Here is a 26,477-nt window from a genome sequence, read left to right on the forward strand (position 1 = left end):
AATGAGCAGACATCCTCAGAGGAAGTTGAAATTACTTTGGAAACAGAATTGTCTACCATTTCAGATTTCACACATTCTGTAATTTCTAGCAAAGATAAAGATGAAATGAATGTAGCTGAGAGCAAAACACAATTCTCTGATTCAACCCTGCACACCCATACAGTTGGAGGCTCGGTTAATTACAGTGGTGAAGATTTCATCACAGTCCAACCAAGTGCTAAATCTATGCAAGATGAATCCACATCTACATCAACTCCTATTCCCACCATTGTATATCATAATATAACAGACCAAGAAGTTGTGATCATTACTCCCAGCAGCCAAGCCAAGACTGACCTAACAGAGCAAACTCCCACCATGGTCCTGCATGTGTCAAAACCATCAACCAGCCAAAGTATTGTATTTATAGATGGTACAAAGAATGAAGATGAGCTCTTCACTGCAGTTACAGACAGTTTACAGGAAAGTAGCCCAACTCAGGACATTATCACCCAAAATAATGTTATAATTGATGCTGATAATAATTCCAAAATCTCTTCTCCATTATATCAAACAATTCAAACAGAGGAAGCTGGAGGTGTAATTACGTTTACAATTCAACAGAATTTGGGTGTGACAGAAGAATCAGATGGCTCTGGGGAAGCCAGTACTAATTTCTTAACTCCTACACCCAACAATTTACATGCATCGTCAGTGTCTGATTTCTCAATAGATTCAGGATCATCATCATCATCATATTTAGAGTCCACTTCAAAACCTTTACCGGACGGAATTGATTCCAGTGTGGACGCATTCAGTGATAATACTGATATAACTGCACCACCAGATTTCCCTGTTTTGAGCACTGCTGATAATGCCACTGTATTTATGCCTGACACGTCACCCTCTCAAACTTTGACGCAAGCAACAGACAGAACTGAACTCATTCCATCTATTGATGAATCCACGGTATCAGTTGATGCTAAGGAATCTATGGTTTCATTTGAAACAATTACAACTGTCAAACATGAGATGACAGATGAAACATTTGTTTCATCCACGCAAACCTCTGCACCTTCCCATACTGTCAGGTTACATTCACCAGTGACAACTAAACCAAGTAAAGTCACACATTCAACTCATGCGGCTTTAGATGAATCATCAAATACTGCCAAATCAGATGGAGACTCAACATTAATGTTGAGCACTGAAACTAAAGCAATTGCTTCAACCCTGAATGAATGGACAGCATCTGAAAAAACATTGCCATCTACATCCTATTTACTACTCAAAACAATGAAAACAACTACTGCTCCTGAAACAGAAAATATAGATATTAATTCCTTCCCAACCACTGCAATCACAGGAGAAGGTTTAACATCAGCGACAAGTCCATCCTCAGCTGTCTATAGCACAACTGAACCATTCATCGATTTTGTTCCGAAGGCAACTGAAAAGGACAGTTCAAATACCCCAGAGCTTCCCTCTTCAACAGCAAAGGCTGAACCACTATCATTTTTAGTCACCACACAAGAAACTGGCAGCTTTGAGCCAGAAATGGCAGTATTTAGTGCTACCTCCCCTTATTACAGGACTGAAAAGCCTACTGTCACAGCCATCCGTGATGTTACTTGGGACAAATCACAAAGTCCTTCTTTTGCATCAGAGCTTGTTACACAGAGAGGTGCTGCCAGCAGCACTGAGCAACCGTCAGGAGCAAGTATCACGGATCTGACAGATGTGGAAGGCTCTGGAGATGAGATCTCAGGTAATGCTGTTGCATCACAAAAGACAATCACGTATGACAGTGAAAAGATGAAAACCACTTCAGTATTTCCTCAGTTCAGCACAGAGAAATCCACCACCATGGCCCAAGCAAAGGAGAAAACTGTTTCTGTATCAACAGTGCCTTCACTACAAATCACTCCAAAGCCGGATGTGGTTGCCCAGCTCACATCAACTTTTGTTCCAGAACCTGATACAATGCCTACTGAGGTATCGTCCAAATATGTTTCACCCACTTCATCTGGTTCTCGGGACATGATAGGCTCTAAAGGGACAGAACAGGCTGGAGTTGGATCTACAACTTTGGAATCGGTGACTGAAACTACAGCTAAAACTATTGAGACCGCTACGGCTATTACAATTGTATCATCTACACATCATGCATCGACTCAGATGGAAGATAGAGAAATACTGAAAACATCTCCATATGAGCAAACCTCAGGTCAACAGTCAAATGACAGCCTAATACCTTATTCTATACAATCAACTGTTGAGACTAGCTATGTGGGATTATCCAATACATCACCTTCTCCAGAATTAGAAAGCGTTGAAGCTATCAAGGAGAGACAATATGAACCCACTACCATCGCAAAGGAAGTGATCCAAACAACTGCAACTGAACAAATATCCTCTGACGTAACATCGACAGCGTCACAGCCGGATATTTTAATTCAGTTTGTCTCAACATTTTCAGATATGGAAGACCTAAAGTCTACAGAAGAATCATTGCTACAAGCTAAGTCAGAGATCACACTAACCCACCGTACTCATGTTGATCACTCCACTCAGGATATAGCACCAGATGCTACCAGCCCCATGTTTGTAGATGAAATAACAAAATCAACACCTGGACATATTACCACTTCTTCAACTGCAGAAGGTGCATCCTCCTCTGGGGAACACTGGTCGGTTGAACCCACTAATCAGGTTTCAAGGGATGCAAAGACTGACCCACTGGAGACAGAGGATAAACTAACTTCTCCAGATGGAAATCGTTATGAGAATGTGTTCAACGCAACTCCATATATTGCGGTATCAGAGCCCAGCACATTAGAATTCAATGGAAGTACAACACAGATACATGCATCAATCCACATTACCACACCAGCACCAGACAAGACTGTAATAGCCACCACATTTGCCCCGACCAGTTTGATGTCCTCCACTAATTCTGAACATTTTGGAAGTGGTTTAGTGGAAAGTGTTACCACACCAAGCACTCTTAAGCTGAGTGCTAATGCAATTGAGAAAGTGACTACTAAATTTCAATCTGCTACCACTCATTCACCATCTGATCTTGGTGGTGGATCAGTAATTTCTGAAACTTCATCTGAAGACCTGATGACTACAAAGAAGCCGAAAACTGATAGTGTGGAGCAATCCACTGTGTCCAAGGGTGAAATACAGACTCTATTCAAGGTCAGTACTACCATAGCTTCAAAGTTGAAGTCTATGGGTGTTACTGAGAACAACATGGATCGATATACCCTTTCTCATCACACTAAAACATCCTCAGAAGTATTAAAAACACAGGTATCACCAGAGCCACAAGGCAAGCAATTGCTAACAACATCAACAGTTCTCAATCAGTCATCTGTTTCTGATGAGAATGAGAAACTGGAGAGCAAAATAACTGCAACCCCAAGTTTTTCTAAAGAAGAGATATCGAGAGGACAAGAGGACACGACTTACAAACCTGATACAAGCCTTGATGTGGGGCATGCTGTCGTGGGTGAGACTGTTGATATTCCAGGTATGTTTTTTTTTTATTTCCTTGCATTATGATTTAACAACATGTGTTAGCCAGATTTCATTTGATTTTTTTTTTTTTTTTTCAACAGGAGTTAGCACGTGTACCGAGAATATATGTCTGAATGGAGGATCTTGCCACAGTAGAGGCAACACTCTTGCCTGCAGCTGTCCTCCTGGCTACAGTGGTGATCTCTGTGAAACAGGTACAATATTATCCATCCATCCATCTTCCCCTGTTTATCCGGAATCGGGTCGCGGGAGCAGTAGCCAGAGCAGTGAGGCCAAGACCTCTCCCCCGCTACATGGTCCAGCTCCTCTGGGGGGACCCCAAGGTGTTCCCAGGCCAGCCTGGAGACATAGTCTCTCAAGTGTGTCCCGGGTCTGCCAATTGGTCTCCTCCCAGATGGACATGCCCGGAATACCTCCCCTGGGAGATGTCCAGGAGGCATCCTGACCAGATGCCCGAGCCACCTCGTTTGACCCCTCTATGCGGAGGAGCAGCGGCTCTATTCCAAGTTTCACCTGTATGACCGAACTTCTCACCCTATCTTTAAGAGAGAGTCGGCCACCCTGTGAAGAAATCTCATTTAAGCTGCTTGTATCAGCGATCTTGTTCTTTCAGTCACTACCCAAAAAGTGTGACCATAGGTGAGAGTGGGAATGTAGATTGACCGGTAAATTGAGAGCTTCACCTTCTGGCTCAGCTCCCTCTTCACCACGACAAAATGGTACAGAGTCCGCTGCAGACACCGCACTGATCCACCTGTTGACATCCCGCTCCATCCTCCCCTCACTCATGAACAAGACCCCAAGATACTTGAACTCCTCCACTTGGAGCAGGACCACTTCCCCGGCCTGGAGTTGGCATTCCACCCGTTTCTAGTTGAGCACCATGGTGCTCATCATCATCTAGGCCACTTCACACTCGGCTGCGAACCACAGCAGTGAGAGCTGGAGATCATGGCCTGACGAAGCCAACAGAACCTGATCATCAACAAAAAGCAGAGACTCAATCCTGCTGACACCAAAACTGGATCTGCTTGACACCCTGGCTGTGCCTAGAAATTCTGTCCATAAAAGTTATGAACAGAATCAGGCACAAAGGGAAGCCCAGGCAGAGTTCAACTGTCACCGGAAATGGGTCCGACTTACACTTAATAAAATGGGGGATCACCACCCTGGTCTGCCTCGACAATGGAATGGACATGGTTGTAGCTCTGCTGAAAGTGCGAGTTGAAACTCCATTGGGAATAATATTTTGCTGTAGTGGGTCACTGATTTATCTCTTCATTTGCAGATACTGATGAATGCCAGTCAAACCCTTGCCGCAATGGAGGCACATGTGTTAATGGGCAGGCATCGTTTATTTGCATGTGCCTGCCAAGCTACACTGGAACACTTTGTGAAGAGGGTAAGATAGTTACTTTAAGTATTCAGTTTTATTATAGAAATCGTTCTAGTTCAATATCTCTTTTCAAACATCTCTCAAGTGTCTTGCATTTGCTGATCTTTTTTGCATAGTATGACATTTCAATATATGAAGATTTTCATTTGATATGCTCAACATGATTCCAAATAACCAATCACTGGGAAACAAAACTACTAACAACAAAAGCAAACAAATAAAAAGGAAACAGGAATTTCAGGCATCCAGGTTTTAGACATTCAATAGACACTCAAGTTTTGAGAATTAGATTTGCAGCCAATTGAAATAAATTACATGTTTAAAATAGACTTCTGATCTTCATGTTCCTCACCATAGGAATGATTTCCAGAAATTTAATTTTCATGTATTGCAAGACAGGTAGACAATACAGTACAGATTTTAAGAGGTAACTGGCAAATAAACACAAACTATTTGTAATATGGATAATGGATATATAAGGCTCATTTCACTTCAACTTAGCTTTTTTCAATTATTTTTTTAATTTCTTTTGTCTTAACTTCCAGGAATAATCACTTAGTTGATTCCTTGTGACAGATGTCCACACTGTTAATTGTAAAAAAGTGCTTGCCAGTGAATCACTTTCAAGTTGTGTATTCAGAGACAACTGCTCCTTTAGAAAGCTCTTCCAGAATATCGACTGGATACTCAAGGAATAACCCAAACGGATACTCTGCTCAAATCCTTGAGATAAAAGCAGAGAAAAACAACATAAAGCAGAATTTTTCCATTATGATTGGAGGCACACCATCAATAGGGTGAATTTTCTGACTAGGAAAATATCCAGAGTTTAAGGATATGCAGTACATTTATCAACATGAAATTCAAACCCTTTTCAAAACTGTTAACAAATGACTTTGCCAACGGCACAACTCATAACCTGTTACTGTCATTTTTTAATTCTTCATCTCCTTTTTACTTTTCCTCTTATGTAGATACAGAAACTTGTGACTATGGATGGCATAAGTTTCAGGGTCACTGCTACAAGTATTTCCCCAGCAGAAAAAGCTGGGACGCAGCAGAGAGAGAGTGCCGTATTCATGGAGCCCATCTCATAAGTATTTTCTCCCATGAGGAACAACAATTTGTCAACCGTAAGTTAAAAATTCCAGTTGATAATGTTGAACAATCACCACAGAAATGCTCCAAATCTTTAAACCTGACATAAGATGGATGTACTTCTTAGTTAATGTTACATTCCCAGGTCATAAAAATCATGTCCTCTTAGATTTCTGTAAGTGAAAAGTCCTAATAAGGACACAACAAGTATAAAGAGGGAAACATAATCTGCCTTGCTATTCTGTATGGCAGGTCTTGGACAGGACTACCAGTGGATTGGCCTGAATGATAGAATGTTTGACAATGACTTCCGCTGGACTGATGGCAGCTCCATGGTAAGAGGGATTGCATTTTAGTTTTTTTTTGGCAGTAAACATGGCAGAGAGACAGGATAAATATTTGGAATTTGATGGTGGTGATGCATGCAGTCATCCAGTCCTGTGATAATATTCTCACAATCTCTCTGCTCCATTAAGCTAGAGCCTGGTGAATTACAACTTCATTTGTTCAACAAATTGAAAAGTAGATTGTGTGCTTCACTATCCTAAGATTTGAATATTGCAAGAAGCTGACACAATGTAAATAATGTACACTGTAGAGGGACACAAGTGGGTGCATGTTTGCTGTAGTGGTTGAAGCTGTTGGAGATCCCCATCACCACACAGGAAAGTGGCTAATTGCTATGTGCATCCATGTTGTAGAGTCTGATGTCCTCACTTCAAAGATTATCCTCCAGGACAAGAGATAGTGGAAGCACTGGGACACCCTGGGGGTGAAAAGATAAGGACAGACCACCTATTTAGACCTTCGCTCAGCTAAGACTCAGAGGGTGTGATTGACATAGTGTATGGAGGGTTCTGTAAAGCGTAGACAGGTATGGTTCCTATTCATCCCCTCCTTGGATCAGGAGGCTTGCCCAAGTGTCAGCTGCATGGGGGATGGGGCACTAAACAAGCAGACACACACATGGACAGCACCTGTGCCCAGCTGCTGAGAGACACAAAAAATGATAAAAGGTTTCCAGGAGGTACTGGGTGGGTGGTCATGCCAGTGCATTTAAATACAATAAAAAAATTAGAATATAACAATGACAAGTAATTCAGAAATAGTTCAATTTAAAAAGGAAAATAAAAAAAAAAATGTGAAAAATTAAATAAGTCAATCCAATGGCAAAACGAGTAGGAGTATCTTTGAAATGTGTGTGGATTTTGTGCAGAGGATCAACATTTGTTTGATTATATTGTGGAGGAGGCAGACTTGCTGTGTTGCTGAGGGGTTACCTATTTGTTAACCTACAGTGACCTGAACAGGATGTTATTGTGTTTGTAAACCATAATGACAGAGTAGCAGAGCTCTGGGATGTGACTGGGGGTCAACTCTTTGAAAGGGCTGTTTGAACCTAGAAGGTGCTGAAAGACAACAGGTAGCATCAAATGTATGCAACATGCCCCTAAGCACCTCAGCTGTGTGTATAATGTATTAATGTGTAAATAAACAGTATGTACATTTGAGGAATTTTGCACCTCAAGAGTTACTCATGTAGTGCTTTGCATCTACATTGTGATATAATGAGGTAGCCTGACGATCTGTGGACTTTCTCAGGAGTCCTTTTATCTCCTTTAAAACTGATAAGCAAGACTGTTCAGCCATTTCACTATACACAGCTTTTTTCAACAAGGTTTTTAGTTTTTAAATATTTTAAGTGTCATTCTTGAAAACAACAGTCAGAGTCACCTTGGATCTTTATCAGCCACCAGGATGCACCCGTCCATGTTGAAGCCACTGCCAACAAGAGGCAGTCCTTTCACCAATAATGCTGAACACAATGATATTAATGAAGTAGCAAGAACTTAACATTATAAAAACAAAGAAAACGTCTTTTTTTTTTTTTTAACAAAAAGATTTTCCTCATCATTTTTTATCTCAACCTTCATTCATTCCTTTTTTATATGCTGCATTTTATTTTATTTTATTTTATTTTATTTTATTTTATTTTATTTTATTTTATTTTATTTTATTTTATTCTACTTGGTCTTGTATTTGGATCAAAATTGTCTCAGATTTATTGCAACTTCATGTGACGTCATGTGAATTCTAATAATATTCTTTCAGTCAGTCATTTAGTTTTGTATTCAAGCACTGGACTAAATGTCATTACTTAGTGCCATATTCCCAGGATATTGCTATTTCATAACTTTGCATGTTTAGCCATCTAAGACTTGTTATCCACATGTGTGGATATCACATTTTGGGCTGACTTTATTGTGTCACATGGAAGTTTAGACAATTTGTTCCCATTAGAGGACATCATTTTCTTCAGTAATACATCATGTCCAAAGATGATGCTTGGTTTTTCATACTTATCAGGTCCCAATCAGCAGGAATAGCTAAGAGAAATTAGAAACATATACCCAACAAGAGCTTGGGTCTTTGAAGAAACTGCTGTCAGAAACTTCTGTTGTCTACAGACGCCTGTCAAGGACCCTCAGTGATGAATCACAAGCCACCTATGTTGGTCAAATAGTATCTCCCTCTGGTGGTCATTGAGAAAATATCACAGTTGCACACTCCATTGAGGGGAGAAAAAAAGCATGATGACATGTTCTTAATGGTTTCTTTTTCTTCTTTTCAGCAATATGAAAACTGGAGGCCCAACCAGCCCGACAGTTTCTTCTCCTCGGGTGAAGATTGTGTGGTGATGATCTGGCATGAGGACGGCCAGTGGAATGATGTACCTTGCAACTATCATCTCACCTTCACTTGCAAAAAGGGAACAGGTACAAGAATTTTTTTCTGGAATTTAAATTCTTGGGAAATACTTTCTGGGTTTTTTTTTTTTTTTTTTTTGTGTAGTTTGTTTCAAATGTGTAATTTCCTGTCACTTCTCTTTCTCAGTGGCTTGTAGCCAACCCCCTATGGTGGACAATGCACGTACGTTCGGGATAATTCGTGAACGTTATGAGATCAACTCAGTGGTAAGATACCAGTGCCGCACTGGTTTCATACAGAGGCACTTCCCCACTATCCGTTGTCGTGGAAATGGACGATGGGATATCCCGAAAGTCACCTGCATGACCCGTAAGTACAGCAAGAATGTCATAGAAATGCTGGGATTGTTGTATTTGGGTGTTTATTTTGACAGGGCTTCAGTGTAATGTGTCACATTCTCTTGTAGCATCAAGCTATCAAAGGACCTTCATCAGAAAACACCAACACAGTGGTGTCTACAGTATCAACAACTTCAAACGATGGCCAGATGAGGCCTACCGCTTTTACCCTCAGCGCTACAGGGGAAGGCAAGAAAGGACTTACTACAGGAGGAAGAGGTCATGATTGCCATGTACTGAAACATGTAACAGCTTTCCTTAAGCAACAACACATGTCAAGCACTCATGTGAAAAGAGGAAAGAAATTCTCAAAGGAGAAGCACGAGAGAAAATGCTTCAAAGCGAGAGTATAAACTGTAGCTTTTACTCACATTCTGGATGAGGATGGAATCTAAAGAGGTGCCTGAAGAAGCTGTTGACAGAATTTCATAACACTGCTACTGAGGAAAAAAAGACTTTCAGCTGGCTACTGGAAATGCATATATACACACACAGAAAATATATATATATGTGTGTGTGTGTGTGTGTGTGTGTGTGTGTGTGTGTGTGTGTGTGTGTGTGTGTGCATAAACTCATCAATAACTGTGGCCAAGTGAGTTTATCTATCATAAATAACGCATTTTAAGAGTTTTCTTAAACAAACTATACCAACAGTGCTCTTAAAAATGGCAGCAAGTGCTCCTTATTCACAGAAAGACAAAAAAGGTGTTAAAGAAAGGAATTCATCATACGGCACAGTTTTTAAAGCTGGATTTCATTCTAATGAGCAGGATGTCAAGTGAATTCCTCATTTATATTCTATGACAAAAGATCCAAGTCTTTCTTCAGTACAGAGATAAAGGCATCACTGATCATGCAACTTCCATTTTTACAATGTAATTTCACAATATCACATAACTATAAACATGTAAACTTTGGCTCGTCACCTTCAATTTTTTATCAGCCGAGGCAAACATCACATAGTATACCATGGCTCTTCTGTTAGTTGTCGTTCAGATTTTAGAACAATAAGTTATACTATTTCTTGAACTTTTGACTGAACGTAAATTTCAGCCTTTTCAGAATGTTACATTTATTTTAAGATTTTTTTAATTTATATATAGTATTAAGTGCTGAACAACAACGGCTCCTATCTTCAATACAAATAATATATTGTATATTACTATAATATATTGTTAATTGTTACAGTGAGTTTAAAATAAATGTAATGCTGCCATGATTCTATGCCAGCCTTGATCTTATCTCCTGCTGCTGAGCTGTAGAAAATGTACCTTTTCTCTTTTTGATGGTGACAGAATTTTTAAAAAATCTTTTCAACCAAAGCAGAGAAACAGATTATATATTTTCAAGCTACTCTTCTACTGTTTAAGTGTTTTATAATCCAAGGCAACATAATGTCTGATGGACTAGCAGGGCTCTTCATGTATGTTACTCTTGTACGTTCATGTTGCCAGTCACAGACTCTATAGGATGCACGAATGACCAACGATGATGCTTCTCATTTTCTGATGTAAGCAAAACACAGGACCAAAATATAAAAAGGGCCCATTTAACTGCAATAATTTTGTTTTTGTGACATTAGCAAAATATTGTACATGTGAATGCAATACTTCAAATTTTATTCTACTTTTTAGAAATCATGTTTTGGATTTCATCTGCCTCTGAATGTCTGTATGTTTGTTACAGCCTTAATATGCACATAGTATCATTACCCCAGTTTTATGTCTAAATATTTATAACATTTTTTTTCATTACTTTACAATGTGAATGTCTGGAATTTTTGTGTTTTTTTTAAGACATCAAACCCAAAGAGAGTGGAAGAGAGAAGGAAGTAGAGAGAGACTGGCACTGCTTTGAAAAACAATAAAGAAATAAAATACATGTATGAATTCCAAAGGGTTTTCTGTATAAAGTCTTTAAAGTACATGAGAAAATTTGATGTAGTTTCTGTAAATGCCTGCAGGTTTCTGCAGTTAAAGAGGAGGGATTAGTAAAAAGAAAAGCTCACTGCATCCATTTCACCGGCAGGCAGTGCTATTAGACCAATCCATAAAGCTGTTTTACCCACTCGATGATATGGAGGAGGAATGATTTTATTCATATTATTGTTTTCAGGGCCAACATTTCTCATTTCTCTGTCTTAAAAAATACATGTCCCAATGTGTCGCATTTAGAAAGGTGTCTGTGATACACATGAATTCTTCATCAAAAGCTTTAATGTTTCATTTGAATGGCTTCTGTGTCAACCGTCTGCATTGTACTAATAATGTGCTCTATGTGCAGTCTGGGGGAGACAGACTGCACCCCCGGTGTTTGGGGCGGGAGTGGGGGCTGGGCGACCAGGCTATTAAGTGCATTGAAGAAAAATGTTGCTGCGGCAGAAACTGCAGCCGTGAAGATGTCGCCATAAAACACTGGAGGTTCTGGATCAGGGTACTGCGGCCTTTTGAACAGGCCGCCAAGGAGAAGGAGGGCAGGACCGCAGATGCATAGTGTTGAGGTCTTCCCCCTTTTCCCAGATATGTAAGGACCATGGAAATAGTTAAGGATGCTTTGTGTTCACATAGCCAGTGCCCAGACAGGCTTAGAATACCAAACAGAAATTCCGTCTCCTTAAATTTTCAAGGTAGCAGATTCCCCTCGGAATAACAGGGGGACAATTTATTGTGCGTCTCGCTCTCAAGTTTTCCCAGAGTGCCTCCCTATGCAGCTGAACTTCACAATGATGAAGCATGGCAAATAGCAAAAAGCATCATTTAACAAATTTACTGATCAATGTAATCTTTGTTTAAGCTAAGTTTGTTGTGGTTTTCAAAACCACCTGGCCTGTCATTAGACTTTTGATTAAAGGCTGCACCCGGAAGCCCCAGCAATCTTTCCTCATGAAATACAGATGTTTCATGGGTGATCAGCGGAAAAACCTAGACCTCTGTATCCTGGTCTCTTTTGGGTTTTAAAGGCTGTCTTTGTTTGTTTTGCAAAGGAAATACTCTGCGACTAGTGCTGATAACCTGACAGGCACCACAGACTCTATGTCTGATTCATTCGCTTCCTGCTTTTTACCTTAAGTGTGTAACACAATCCATGTATTTCTGAGCATATCAACATTTCCACTATTGGTCATTTCTGAAACACAGTCCAATATTTATTTTGAAACATAACACCTAACACAATAATATAAACATTTACCTTACAGAAATGGAATAGATGCTCCACTGCTTTTAACACAACACCTCAATCCTCAAGTTTCAGTTTTCATACTTAATCGTAAACTTGTTGTAAAGAAATTACGATTATAAACTTGACTATTTATTATTAGCATTATTATTATTGTTGTTATTATTATTATTATTATTATTATTAGTAGTAGTAGTAGTAGTAGATTAGAAGTAGTAGTAGTACCATTAGCAGCAGGGCATGCATATGCCAGTTTAAAACCTCATATTTGTTTTTGCCAAGCATTTTACTGCTCTATCAACGCCAGTCTGACATTATTCCCATGCATTCCCACACGTAGCCATTCCCTAAGACTGGGATACTATTCCCATTGTCTGGCTTGGTGGTGAACTCAGCCACCAAGATGAGGAGCCAGCTCAGCACTGAAGAATAAATAAACGCAAAGAGAGTGTAGTGTTAAATCCCCTCAATGACATGGGTCCGTGCCAGATGCAGAGCAGCCAATTTGGCAGTCAACTATTTGGATCTTCAATTAAATACTATTTTACATCATAAAACCAAGGCCACACAAAACTTTGATTGCGTTTAAATCAATGAAAAAAATTAATGGAATGACTGTAGTCTTTATTTGAATGTGTTTTGTTGGAAATTGACATGGTCATATGATACAAAAATACCTTTTTGTTTGCACAGGCTTGTATATCTTTTTCTTACACACAATGCATCACCCATTAACATTTTACACAATGCTAGTTGTTAGTGCTCAGGATTAAAAAATAAAAGAAATAATACTAAAAGTAAAAAATAAAGTTAATCACAAAAAATTCAAATAAAAAACATACTATCTTCTGTTTGAGTTTCTTCAAACAACACTATAAGCCCAAAATATGTTAATGTGTTTTACATAGAGAGTGTTTGAGGTAATACATTATAGGGAATTTTTTAATACCATTTAAAACAAGCTAGGTTTGTGAAGGTCCGTTTCTGTAATCATTTCATCAGACAGAGTTCATCTGCAAAACCAATCCATCTGTACCTCACAACTCAAGTAAAGATGCAGTTTCTGGGCAAAAGAGGAAAAATCTGTTTCTCTAAATTCAAGGGAATTGTTACTATTGTGTATATGTGAATTTTCCAAAAAAATATGCAAAGAAAAACTTGACGGCCAAAAAGTTCTGTATTTTCTAAAGAAAAGAAGTTTATATAAAAACCATGACAAATGATCAAAATGTCAAATGTTTTATTAGAATTAACAAACTGAGTGTTCACAGAAGTATTTCAAATTGTAATACGGATTTCATAAAATGAGAGTTACTGATGAAGAGTAGGTCACAGTCTAAAACGTTTACATTCATTGATTCTGTCAGACAGAAGGTTTAATCACAGATTCCATGACTGATATCCAAAAGTTGTTTTTACCATTAAGATGTGAAAGAAGAAGAAGACCTGCATACTGTAGATAGATGAATTTGTATTGCTTCAAAAATCCAGAGTGGTAGCCAAGTTATGGTTATGAAATACCAAATGTTATTTGTATGTGACGAAGGATAAATGCACCAAATAAAGCATTCCTCTTCTTTTCTTTTCTTTTCATTTCTGTCTCTGTTAGATCCCTCATATTTTATCAAAATTCTCTTTTGCCCAAAAATCTGTGTTAATTGTTGATGTACAGTTAGATAAAATCTTCACTGCTACACAACGTTTCGTCAATTATTGCAAAAGAATGTAAGATCTTTGTAAGTTTCTGAATGATATTGAGTTCAAGCTAGCTACAATCCAAGCTTATTTGCTTTATTGTTATTAACTGGCTGAGGTTGTTGCTGCTCTTTGGTGGTCATGGCTTAATCTTAATAACCCCTTATTGGTCAGCCTTAAAACAATAGACACCATAGAGCTTTTGCTGCTTATCTGGGAATCCGACAAAACGCACTGCAGCCTCTGTGGGGCTACAATTCTTGCGAGGCCTGGAGATTGGGTAGCGGACACTGCCGTCAGCCAACCAACCAGCATCACAGCGATCATAGCCTTCCAGCTTCCAGGCAGCAAAAATGTGTCCCACCTTGGCGATCTCTGCGCCATCATTGATGCATGCTTGCACAGCCTCATCAAAAGTCAGCCTCTCAGGCTGGATGAGCCAATAGAAACGTCCTAAAAGCACAGAAAGAGAACAGGTGATCAGGATAAGAATCTAGATTTAAAGATTCGATAATCATATTCTTACTAATTAAAATTCTCCAAATTGTACGATTAAAAATAAATCAAAGATTGATTATTCTACAGTGCAATTCTTCTGCAATTCACAAAGAAAAATTATGTGACCAGTGATGGGCTGCCTGGCCAAACGGGCAGCACTGTGTGTGGATGTAACACAAATATGATGGCTGGACATGCCTTTACATCAGTGATGATGTACATATATTTATTATATTCGCCATCAATCCTTTTATAGACACAATCTCAAAACACAAAGTAAACTTTTTGGAAGTTTTCATTTGTATTTATTTACAAGCATGGTTGAGATAGAGGCAAACATGCCTGGCTATCTGTTGACAGATTGATCTATGCCAGAACTGACCAAAACAGCCAGCATTAGTATGGTAATGAAAACTAAATACAACTAAATACTTACCCTTAAGTGCAGAAGCGTAGCAGAACACATCAAAGTAACTTGTGTCCTTGTCACGCTTTCCGTAGGATCTGATGCCAGGACCGTTCTTTGTGCCACCACAAGGCTCTCTGGGTGTAACGATTGGATAGTGCACTGAGCCATCATCAAGCCAGCCAGCATTGCACCAGTCCAGGCCATCATTCCAGGCCTCCAACAGCTGGTCGAAAGACGCAACTACAGCATCCTGGCTGACACAGGCTTGCACAGCCTGTTTGTAGTTGAAGTTGTAGCGCCCATTCTTGAGAAAATATGGGAATACAACACCTAAATTATGCACAGGAGAGATTTGCATTTAAGTGAAATAGATTTGAAATATGTCCATAATAATGTTGCCATTTAAATATGAATCAAAATTAAATGACAGGACCAATTCGCCATCACCTTCTAAACCAATACAATACTTATTACTTATCTCTCATTGTTTTTTAGAGGTATTGGTTAAATCATTTCCAACCTGTTTGAATAGTGTGTGTTATGAAAAGTGGTACAGATAACACATGCTATTCTTTCTTTTATTTCATGAAAATCTAGCGCTCGCCCACCCTGTCTGTATGGAAGATACAGTAGGATTAGAATTCTATAATTTATTTGACTGGCATAACTAAAAGAGAGTATGAGCAGGTAATTAAACTGATAATAATCATGCACTGGTCGTTTTGCCATTACTGTGTATTCAGCTTTTAATCTATCACCTCAAATGTATCATAAAAAGGTAATAATCTTGATTACAGGATTTTTTTATCTTGAGTTACGTCTTCCAGCTTGGTGTTTACCCAGGCTGATCTTTTTAAAAAAAGCATTGAACACTAACACGCAGCCCTGATCTAAGGTGTCACCATGCAGACTTTCACATCCATATGAATAATTTATTTTACAAGAAGGAAGGAAAACATTTTAATAATTTATCTGATGTGTAGACCACAAAAACTGAAAATTCTTTGATTGATTTTTGAAGATTATTCAAATTAAACCTTTACCAATCATTTTGGCTTCTTGAATGAAAATAGCAAAAATATATACACATCAAAAACACCCTAAAACAAACAAACAAACAAATGTATAACCAATAACTTAAAAATGGCCTGCTGGCAATAATTAACGATACAATAATGCCATTACAACTGGAGCTTGAATTCAATCATCTATTGTGTGGAACCTACCATCTGTGAGGTCACCTTGAACATCCAAGAAAACCTCCTGAACAATGTCGTCCATCCCACTGATGATCTCACACCGATACTTTCCACTGTCATCCATTGAGATATCAGTTATAACAAGGGAAGCATCCTCACTGCTCCTTTCTTGCAGAAAGACACGCCCGTCGTAGTTTCCATAGGTTTTCTTGTGGAATCCCATCGAAAGCAGGACATCCTCATTTAGGGCTTCATCCTCTGCAACCTTGGTCCATTTGACTCTCACGCCAATGCTAAAGGTGTTGCTGTCTTGGAGTGACAGTCCGCAGGGCAAAGTGACGTTGGACCCGAGTTTGACGGTAAGCTTAGCTGAAAAAGAGGAGAAAATGATTAAACCTTTCTAATGTTGGCCACAATCATTACCTGTTTTCATTTGCTGTTGTTGTTGTTCTTGTGCAACTAGTGTAGCGTTATACAAAACACATATATAACAAAAATAGGCAATTAATTTTGTATTTAAATAAACATTTTCACCTGTGGGAAAAGTTTGTCTCTCAGAGAAACTCCAACAGAACAACCCATTTCTATTTCTTTGCGATATATCACAATACGTATTTGTTTTTTTTGAAGAAGGCCACCCTTCAACCCAAAATGACAGGTTGTTTAGGTCTCACCGTGGGTCAGTCAATCTCTTTGACTGAAATATTTAGACCTCACATGGTTTGCTTAGTTTAGTGGACCTGTATTAGTGGGGGATGGGACAGCGGTAATGGTCACCAGATGGATTGTTCGAAACTTTCACAACCTTTGACCCAACATTTGGTTCAACGTAAGTAGAACCTTGAGCAATCAGCCATAAGTGGAGTCAAGAACCTCATGATAGAAAAAAAAAAGAATTTTGATAACCTAATTGAGTAAAGCTTTTTGTTGTTTATATCATAAAATCTCCTCATAACAAATACAAATCTTATGTGACCATATGAGGTTTTTCGAATCCTGTCCCCGTGCTTCACTACTGAATAGCTACATACACTTTTTGTTGTCATTCAGTCAATGTGAGCAATGAACAGTTTTTTTTTTTGTGTATAATCTTTTCACTTAATCAATATGATGACCTGTGACTGCGCCAGTTTGTTCCACTTTTCCTACATCAATACTAGAAATAATTGGAGCCACTGGCAGTCTGCCCTTCACTCGGACGTATCCATAACTTGCTCTAACAACTATCAACACCCAGAAGAGTGACAATATAACAACTTCTAATCAAACAAATGGGTGGATCTTAAATTCTAACCGCAGCGTAGATGTGCCTGGACTTAGTTCATTGGTTGTCAGATCATTAGTATTGAGCTTTCCCTCACAGGGATTTAATTAGCAGAGGCATGGCTGGCTGACCTAATCTACCCCTCAGTGTCACTTCATGACAGTATTCCCCACCCAATTTTTCATAAGGCCTCATGAATCTGACTACTGGTATTACATAGTAGTCTAACTTCCTCACTGGTCAACATGATGCCAAATATTATAAGAGCAACAAAACACCCTTTAGCTCCCCATTACTTCTTTGAAGGCACAGCAGCTTCTCTGTTTGACTTTTCTTTTGGCAAAGACTTAATGTTTTACTGTGCCCCATAAATTCGCATTATGGGTTGTTGTTGTATGAAACCTATTTGATCCTTTGGGTTTCAGAATTGCTTCACACCTAATCAGAGGTCCTGGCACAGATGGCGCTAAGGTGATATCATCACGAACTCACCAGGTGCTATGCCATACAAAGGTTGGTACAAAAAAATTCCAAATATGCCAAACTTATTTTGTGATGTCCCATCCAGATATGACTTAGAGAGAAGAGAGCTTGGAATGCATATGCTATCTTGGAATGCACATCAATTATTCATTCAACATTCCTCACAATACAATGGCACAGTCTGATTCGTAAAGATGTGAATTTTCTGTGAGAGTCAGTGCAAAAAGAATGGTTCAATTAATTCCATCCTCTTTCCTTTTCCCGCAGTTACCGGCAGTCACATACCCGTGAGAGAATGTGTTGCCAACCATATGGGGCACATTAGACTCGTAAACCATGTCTGCTTTGTGTAAATAGCCTCTTGTGAAGTGAATTAAGTCTTTTCAGTCTTGGTTGGCCACATAGTATTTGTCTTTTAAAACTGTCTGATTTCAAAGTAGTTTTTGAGAAATTCCATTATACAAACAAACGAATGATCGAAGTAATCAGCAAAATGGCACCAAAAAGTTAAACATACTAATACATATTCATGCATGGCAATTAGAAAAAAACGCCCCAAATTCTTCATTTACAGCCAATATCTATTCTTTTTCCTTCTATTCAAAGTCATATAAGCATGAGAATAGAACCATCTGTGCCTTTGTTGCACCAAGTTGTAAATTACTAACATTACAGTGGTCCAGATGTATGCATGTGGCATTTGTATTCTGAGAACTCCTCGACATATCTTGTGATTATGTTATTTTTAAACTTGGATAATGTATGCACATGTTTAATTGGCACAAATCTCTCTTCTTTGACAGAATAAAACCCTACAGAGAGCTGCTTTTGTGTCTGTGTGTGCAGTCACACCCTTGGAAAGAGCAACTAAACAATGTGAGATGCTTTACAACATCCCACAGCTCTGGTCTGTACTGCTGCTGGCCTGCTTGTGTCAATTTGGGGAAATAATTAACAAGCACAGCTGGGATAAACACAAGGGGCCAAGTCCTACACATTGATTCCAATAGTCTTGCCTGCTCTGCGTGATGCATAACAAGCAAATATATACACTCAGTATGGTTTTCCACATGTTCAATTCCTCAGCACAGTTCTAGTAGATCATCACATTTGATAAACATATGCTATATGCAATTTCACTAGACATGGATTCATAAAAATGTCATCATTAGGCTTAAAGCACATGAAATTCAATCTCCTGTTTCAGCCCATTTCAAGGCAAGCCCCCTTTTTCCCACCCAGCCCTAGCAACCAGACCAAGCCTCAGTTGCCATCAACCAAAGTAAGCATTAGCTTTAACTGACTATTACCTCACAGGGAAAGACAGAGTCATTTGGCTGCTGTTCAGCAAGGCGCTCTATACGTTTGGCTGCGGGTCATTAATCTTAACTTTGCTCCTGTCAGGCTGCCCGTTACGGTGGCAGATTTCCAAAAAGCTCCCAACCATAGACTGAGTCAGTAGGAATAAGTAGAGACACCACCCCAGACAGAGGATATACTGCTCAGACAGCAGATGGAAGAAAATGCGGTAATGAATAAAGGAAACATTTTTGAGGTGGTTTAAGCTGAATAAATCATTTACATACTATAAAACTGAGGTCCATAAAAACTTGCTATACACCCACACACACAGACACACCCACACACACTTATGCACGTGCATGCACACACACACACACATGCGCATGCACACACAGACACACACATCATCAATGTGTCTTTTCAATGATAAAAGTTATGACAAAAACTAACTGAATTTTTTTTTCGCACAGATGAAAAATAAGGAATATCACAAAAATATAACAAAATATCCCTAACATGACATATACTGAGCTGCTAAAGGCACAATAAATCTGTCTCATGCAGTTTCAGTCAGTCAGGGGCAGATCTGTTGTATTTTGTAGTTTATAGTCACAGCAACCAGGTGTGAAACTGTATTATAACAGCCTTGTAATTCAGCGGATTTGCTTTAACATCAGACTTCTCTCCAGAACAAGTCATTGAAAAATGATGAAATGACCCACAACTTCAACATCCTCACAACTTCTGCAATAAATTGAGAATTTGCATGCAAAAAGTGAAAATTCCCACCAATCTAGGCTCAGAAACGACACTCGTATGACTAATTTTTGAGTGCAACGTATAGACTCATTGATTCAGTCGTTATTAGGTAGAGCCGGGAGCGAGCCCCTTTGGCAGGATGATGTGTTCACTAGCTGCTCCAAGCTCTGGTGATCTGTATTCAGGAAGTCAATGAGTCAGTGTTGAGTCATGCTGTGTCTGTAAGTGTGTTACCCCAGAGAGGACTCTGTTACCTACTGCTTCAATTATCGTTTGGCTACAAAAGATTAAGCCGTGGTACCACTTTGCAAATGTTTGTCTGACAGGTCATCTCCCATTCCTTCTTCTTAAAACAATAGACTATCACCCACATATTTAAATATGATATAATTTTGAACATAATTACCTTACCTGTATTTGGTGGGGGTGTCATCATCACCCCACTATACACACTGCCAGCCAGGGTCAGGGACATTATGGTGATGAACAGAAGACTTGCCATTTCTATTTTTCAAACACAAAGGGAGCTCTTCAATGGAATAAAAAGTTGAAAAAAATTTGATTTGTTTTCTTGGTAATTTGTGTTTTAGGAGAGCAAAATTTAAATGCTAAGGTTCTTGTTCAATTTTCTTGAATTTTTTTTAATTAATGTAGCCACTTTCTTTCTGTACAGCAGCTGCCCGTGGTGCTACTGGAAAGTTGGGGCTCCTGAGAGGTCCAGACAAGTGCCTTTTATTGAAGCCTTACATGGTTAAGACCACTCCCCCTATCCTCAGCCCATCACCCTGCACGGCTCCATAGTGATTTCCATTTGCCACATTATTGAAAAAAAAAAAAAAAAAAAAAAGAAGAGATCCTCTCTTTTGGGAAATTGTCCTACGTTTTGAAGTCCTGGAAAAGATGAGACATTTGTATAGTAGACAAATGTTCAGGAAACATGACTGAAATGCGTAGGACATACACTTCCTTTCCATTGGCAACAGAAGAAGCAGAGACGTAAATGTAACCTGATCTGAGAACGTGCACATGCTGAAGCAGTGCTTCACAATAAGTGGTAAATCCACTCTGGTATTTCTTTTAACTGTGACAGTTTCTGTTTTAATACTTTATCACCTTGTATAAAGGTGTATAGATCTTACTTCTGCCGAAAACGAATAAATTGTTAGAAGTCAGCAACATAAAAAGGAGTTTAGAGCTGTTTTTTAAACTGATACCTATACTACAAGTTGTTTGGAGATGAAAATAGCCTAGAGGATTCTTTGCCATCCACCACTTAGGACAGACTAGGTGGCATTTATAGGCTTGAAGGGTCATCACTTTTCTGCCTGCTTGCTTATGTGTCTGATGTAAGACCAATGAATATTAAAAGGTTACAAATAAGGGCTATGGTAATTCTGCCCGTAAGTCATACTCTGTCATGTTCTCCTTTGCCTCTGTTTCCCATATTCTCTCTCTCTCCCCTTGTAGTTTCCTCTGTGCATATATTAACCACACAAATTTATTTCACACTTCTTATTTGACATCTTTTTGAAGTTCCTTTATAAACATTTGTAATAGAAATGGCAAGAAACCAAGTTCCCTTATGTACCCACCCTGCTGGACACTTTAATAACAAGATTGTGTGAGTCTGATTCTTTTGGTCTTTTTTAGTGATGTGGCAGAACAGGGGCTACAGAGCAGGCAACAAAGCAAGACATAGATTTGCAAACACAAGCAATTTAGGTGTCTGTGTGGTCTGTTCTAAATGTTTTCTCTACCCCCCAGTTTGTCTGTGAAAGACAGCAGAGCTGGAAACAGAGTAACATGCTGCAGATGCTGTGCTTCGGGACTCGATCTGCGGAGTTGTTACAGCTGTGATAACCAAAACATTTTCCTATCGGTGTGCCATCTTTTTCCTGTCTGTCATTTCTTCAAACCTTAGGGCATGGTGAGCCTCTGATGTATGTCCTAAAGGCATCGCTTGATTCAGTTTTGAATCTCTCTCTTCTTTTAAGAGATCTGAGGGAAGTTTGCATGAGGTAGTTGGGGAATGGGGTGAAATCATTCATGGCCCATGTGAAGGCAAGTTTTGCTCTTGACACAAGTCATTGACTTACACTCAGCGCTACATTCAAGCAAAAAAAAAGAAAAAAAGAAAAATGGATGCTAAGGATTAAATTGATTTCGAAAGAAACATTGAATTGAGATGAAAAGAAAGAGTTTTAAGATAATACATGATAAACTGATTTCAAATTAAATTTGCTCAGCCTATTTGCAGATAGTTTTATTTTTCAAGTATTAATGATTTAAAAGCTGTTTGTTATTGTCTTTGCAGCAAGCTCCGCTTTCTCACCAACATGTAATTTGACATTGTTGAATTTAACGTGCAATATCAGAAATATACTTTAGAATATCTTCATTTGAGTGAATAGATGTAATTGCTTGAAACCACAGCGTTTACAATGTGGCCCACTGATGTATCTTTCAGATGTCCCACAGGTATTAAATCAAAGGTTTTTCTTAAGACACACGCAGCACAGGGAGATCATACTTTTGGACTTTAACTTAAGTTTTTAACTTAGTATGGAATTTGCATTTCCTTTTTCACTTTTCTGTAAATCCAACTGGCCATTTTGATCTTACAGTGTAACTTACTGATATTGTTTTGGTTGTATAGAACTTTGGACCACACTTATTTGTTTATCTATTTTTTCAATGTGCTATATCAGAGAATATGATTTCATGTTAAGCTGTGCGACTAAAATGTAGAATGCTCTACATAAATATATAATATTTCCTCAGTTTTTTGAAACCGATCACTTCTAAGAACACAATTGGTCTGGAAACACATGTTTTAAAGAACTGCCTTTTGTTCAGCTCTGTGTTTTTGCAATACTGCTTGACAATGGAGAATATATTACTTCAGTATTGGCATAGATTTTGCAGTGTAGGCAAAGGGGTATGTATGTTTGAGGTGTAAAGGAAACCAGTTCAGCAAAACCTGTTATTTGGCTTGACATATGCTGCCAATCTAACAACATAAGTCAAAGCCACAGTATGGAACCGTAAATATTTGTGTGGTCATCATAATTGTTCTTTCGAGTCTTGGTGTTCATGTGGAAATATAGTATAACTAGATTTGGGGAAACTGCATGACTCAGTGTGGAACTTTTGTTCAGTGACTATAGGGTGTCATTAAGTGTTGCATAATTGCTGTTACTTAGCCTTACTACTGAGATATTGACAGTGGATATTTACTCAATAATCCCCTCGTTCCTAATATTTTCTGTGTCCTGTCTGAGGATAAGAACTTCCATCTGCATGTCACTCCCATTCACACGATCCAAGAAAAAAGATATTTCATTGTGTCATCCATCACTTGTCATGCAAAATGTTATGACAGAAGTCGTTTTGTTTTCTGGATCATTTCTGATTAAGTATTCTAAAATATATCTGGTGGATGATGCAGAACAATTAAAAAGTATGATGGATATTCAGTTTAACAAGTTTGTGTTTGGGCAATTATCAATGTGTGGTTGGTCGGAAAAGAAGTGAGTGGAAAGTGCATACCGGGGGATTAGTTACATCTCCAGAATTACCACTTTTCCAGAACTGGTAATGTAAATAATAAATTTAGCATTTATGCTACAACTACACTATAAGCATATGGGTGTGTGTGATTTTTGCTTTTTTGCTTATGGCGATTTCGTGCAATGTGCACGACTGACAGTACAGAATGTACTGGCCCGTATGGATGTGTATTGAGTGTCTAGAGGCTGAGAGGATTTGGGGTTCCACCCAAAGGCTCTTTCACGGGTCTGCTGTGTCAGAGCCAAGTCTCAGGGCCATGAGCACATTCACAGCTGGCTCTCTGCAGATTGAGCTTCCAGCTCTTGGCTGGGTGGGACCATCACACGTAACAGAGAAGAAACATAAGGGCACAACAATATGCAGCATCGCAAAAATCGCTGTCTGATCTTTGGCGACCGTTTCAGTAAAATTCCCCTCGAGAGAGGAAAGCAAAATGTCGATGCTGTAGATGCACAAGTTACCTCATTTTCACTAAAGTCTCATCAGCCACTGCCAAACATGTGTTTCTAATTTTTTTTTTTTTTTTTTTCGCACATGTGATTTGTCTTGGACCCATTTCTGAATATGACATGAGGATCATATAGTGTCCACTTCTGGTTAGAACAATAATCTAATAGGCTCAAGTCTTAAAAATCTGGGTGGGATGAGAAAGTAAAATGTGCTAAATGTGTTCATACCTGAACAGAGCGGCCACAACACCACCCAGCTGGTCTGCTATAATCTCATCCAATCCTTCTTAGATCACGGGGGAGTGAAAGGAACATATTTCCAGAGATCCTGATGTTCTCCTTGTTCTCTGGTCATTTTATATGTAATCTGCATGCAGTGGCTGAATGATGACCAGGGTGGGAAAGACAGAAGCAAAGATGCATTATTCTTGACAGCATGAACATTTGATCCGTCTTGGGGTTTTGACTTGGACAAATATAAACCATATAAAAAGATTAAAAACATAAAAGATTCAATTGTATCTTTATAGCCAACTGGAGACTGATCCAACTCCGTCTCTGCTTTCTGAGATTCATTTTCCTCTCCTGCTGTGTACATCTGATTTTCTCCAGAGGTACTGTCAATCATCTTCTATCAGTTTTACTTTCCCCCTTTTAAGGAGCTGCTCAAACTGAGGTCAAAAATGATTATACGTTATTTCAAATCACATTGACTGATCATAGTGTAACTCTGTCAAAAAAACAAAAACAAAAACTGAACTTTAAACAGGTCTCTAATTCAGTCCAATTTTCCCTCTAAAATATACAAAACACTTTTGGATTAAGGGTGAGGTTGTGAAACCAAAATCAAGTTAATTTAACCTTATACTCGGAATAAGCAAATAATTGTATCTTCCACAATCTTCAGATTCTCCTTTAGTTACTATTTTCTGTTCTAACCTACAGCAACTCCCAACAGCCAAACTAAAAATGCTCATGTGAATGAGTATGCATATCAGACTGTATGTGAGTAATGCATTTCAATGTTACAAAATATAAAAGATTGTTCTGAGGAGTGCTCCAGCACAGGGTTCTCTTGAGATTTTACTCCCATATACAAAGGCGAAATACAATATCAATTTTATTTTTTGTGAAAGTTGTCGAATCTCCGAAATTCAGCATTACAGTGTTGGATTTTTGCAAATAGAATAGAAAAATAATCTGCTGAAGGATCTCATTGAATTATCATAGAACTTCATTTCAGTACTTTCATACACACACACACACACACACACACACACACACACACACACACACACACACACACACATATATATATGTATTTATATATATTTCACATAAAACAATGTCACCTTTAAAATGATTTCAGTCAGATTCTATGATACTGTGATACTGTGAAGAACTGCCTCAATTCTTTCCAGTTAAATCTTAGACTTATCCTTATTCTTTTTCATTTAATTTCAAATAAGTCTTGCCATATTATCTGTCTTTGCAGTCATCATCTGTTTGTTGGCCTCTTTTCCTGAACCTGGCAAACATTTTTTTCACCAGGGATAACCAAATGAACGTTTGGCTTGTTGTGTGGCTGCACATCTGCAGAGGAAAGACACCACTATGGTACTAAATCATGAGGTCAAGGGAATCTTTTTTTTTTAAATAACTGATCCTGGGACCTTGGAAGAGGGGCTCTAGCTTTACTTAACAATTTGTTCATTGAGTGACTACATTGTATGCAGTGTTTTCTGTAAATGAATAACAGATAATCCATGGACATTTGATCATTTATTCGGTATGATCAGCATTTATTCAGTATCCCTTCATTTTTTTCTGCTTGTTAAAGCTAAAATTATGCTGTGAATGCGTACGACCTATCATGTAATATGCTCTCCACTTTCCACTTAAACAGTGCTTTCACACTTTGCGGTTTTAAAAGCAAAGTTTGAGCTAAATTGCATTCAACCATTTACACACAGAGAGTTGTAGAGATGCCATGCAAAGTGGTAACCAGGCCATCCGGAGCTACTCGGGGTTAAGTGTGTTGCCAAAGGACATCCTAACATGCAGAGAGGATCCAGTAATCTAAACACCAACCACTGATCGGTGGAACGCCTGGTCTACCAACTAAGCCACAACCACTGTTGTTATTGCGATTATTGTGCTTTTAAAATGTACTTTGTAAAATGTTGATTTTTTTTTTTGTTGCCTCTTACACAAGCTAGGAACATACTAAAGAACTGTGAAGGACACATAATGAAGAGGTCTTTATAAGTCTTTACCAAGGTCCTTACTATGACAAACTTGTTTCTGAGTCATGCAAAACAAAGACCCACAGTCTAAATGTGTACGAGGGTATAGCTGAAATCTGTGCCTGGATTCCTCAGACAGGCATTCAAGGAGATCTAATGAAGTGTCTGTAGCTACAACAGAGTTAAAAACACATGGTTATGGTCATGTTACAGTCATATTGAACATTACTCATAGACATATGACTCATACATATATACCAGTAGTCTGAATCATCAACTTTGAAACAGGAAAAGTCTTAA

The 26,477-nt window shown here is 38.6% G+C and overlaps 2 protein-coding genes across 2 annotated transcripts; one reads left to right on the top strand and one right to left on the bottom strand.

The window, feature by feature from the left end:
- LOC147218491 (uncharacterized) lies at positions 1-11,121 on the top strand. Its single transcript, XM_086173612.1, has 8 exons — positions 1-3,517; positions 3,606-3,719; positions 4,814-4,927; positions 5,896-6,054; positions 6,272-6,354; positions 8,652-8,796; positions 8,915-9,097; positions 9,195-11,121. The coding sequence occupies exons 1-8, from the start codon at positions 106-108 to the stop codon at positions 9,350-9,352; spliced, it is 4,368 nt and encodes a 1,455-aa protein (XP_086029738.1). The 5' UTR covers positions 1-105; the 3' UTR covers positions 9,353-11,121.
- Positions 11,122-12,297: 1,176 nt separating this feature from the next.
- LOC147218492 (hyaluronan and proteoglycan link protein 1-like) lies at positions 12,298-20,624 on the bottom strand. Its single transcript, XM_086174278.1, has 4 exons — positions 20,324-20,624; positions 16,132-16,473; positions 14,933-15,235; positions 12,298-14,451 (listed from the first exon to the last, which is right to left on the bottom strand). Exons 1-4 carry the CDS (start codon positions 20,412-20,414, stop codon positions 14,162-14,164), a joined length of 1,026 nt encoding a protein of 341 aa, XP_086030404.1. The 5' UTR covers positions 20,415-20,624; the 3' UTR covers positions 12,298-14,161.
- Between the last annotated feature and the right edge of the window lie 5,853 nt (positions 20,625-26,477).

This window comes from Fistularia commersonii, chromosome 26 (assembly GCF_037954325.1).
Source record: "Fistularia commersonii isolate RoL2024-O1a breed Wild chromosome 26, RoL_Fcom_v1.0, whole genome shotgun sequence".
NCBI lineage: Eukaryota > Metazoa > Chordata > Actinopteri > Syngnathiformes > Fistulariidae > Fistularia > Fistularia commersonii.

Bases quoted from the DNA above. Each gene is read 5' to 3' on its own strand.
- LOC147218491 (XM_086173612.1), top strand. From the start codon at position 106: ATGAATGTAGCTGAGAGCAAAACACAATTCTCTGATTCAACCCTGCAC. The intron at 4,928-5,895 runs GTAAGATAGTTA...CCTCTTATGTAG, and splicing joins TGGAACACTTTGTGAAGAGG to ATACAGAAACTTGTGACTAT. The intron at 9,098-9,194 runs GTAAGTACAGCA...ATTCTCTTGTAG, and splicing joins GAAAGTCACCTGCATGACCC to CATCAAGCTATCAAAGGACC.
- LOC147218492 (XM_086174278.1), bottom strand. From the start codon at position 20,414: ATGGCAAGTCTTCTGTTCATCACCATAATGTCCCTGACCCTGGCTGGC. The intron at 16,474-20,323 runs GTAAGGTAATTA...CCTCTTTTTCAG, and splicing joins GACACCCCCACCAAATACAG to CTAAGCTTACCGTCAAACTC. The intron at 15,236-16,131 runs GTAGGTTCCACA...TGCATAATTTAG, and splicing joins TCAAGGTGACCTCACAGATG to GTGTTGTATTCCCATATTTT.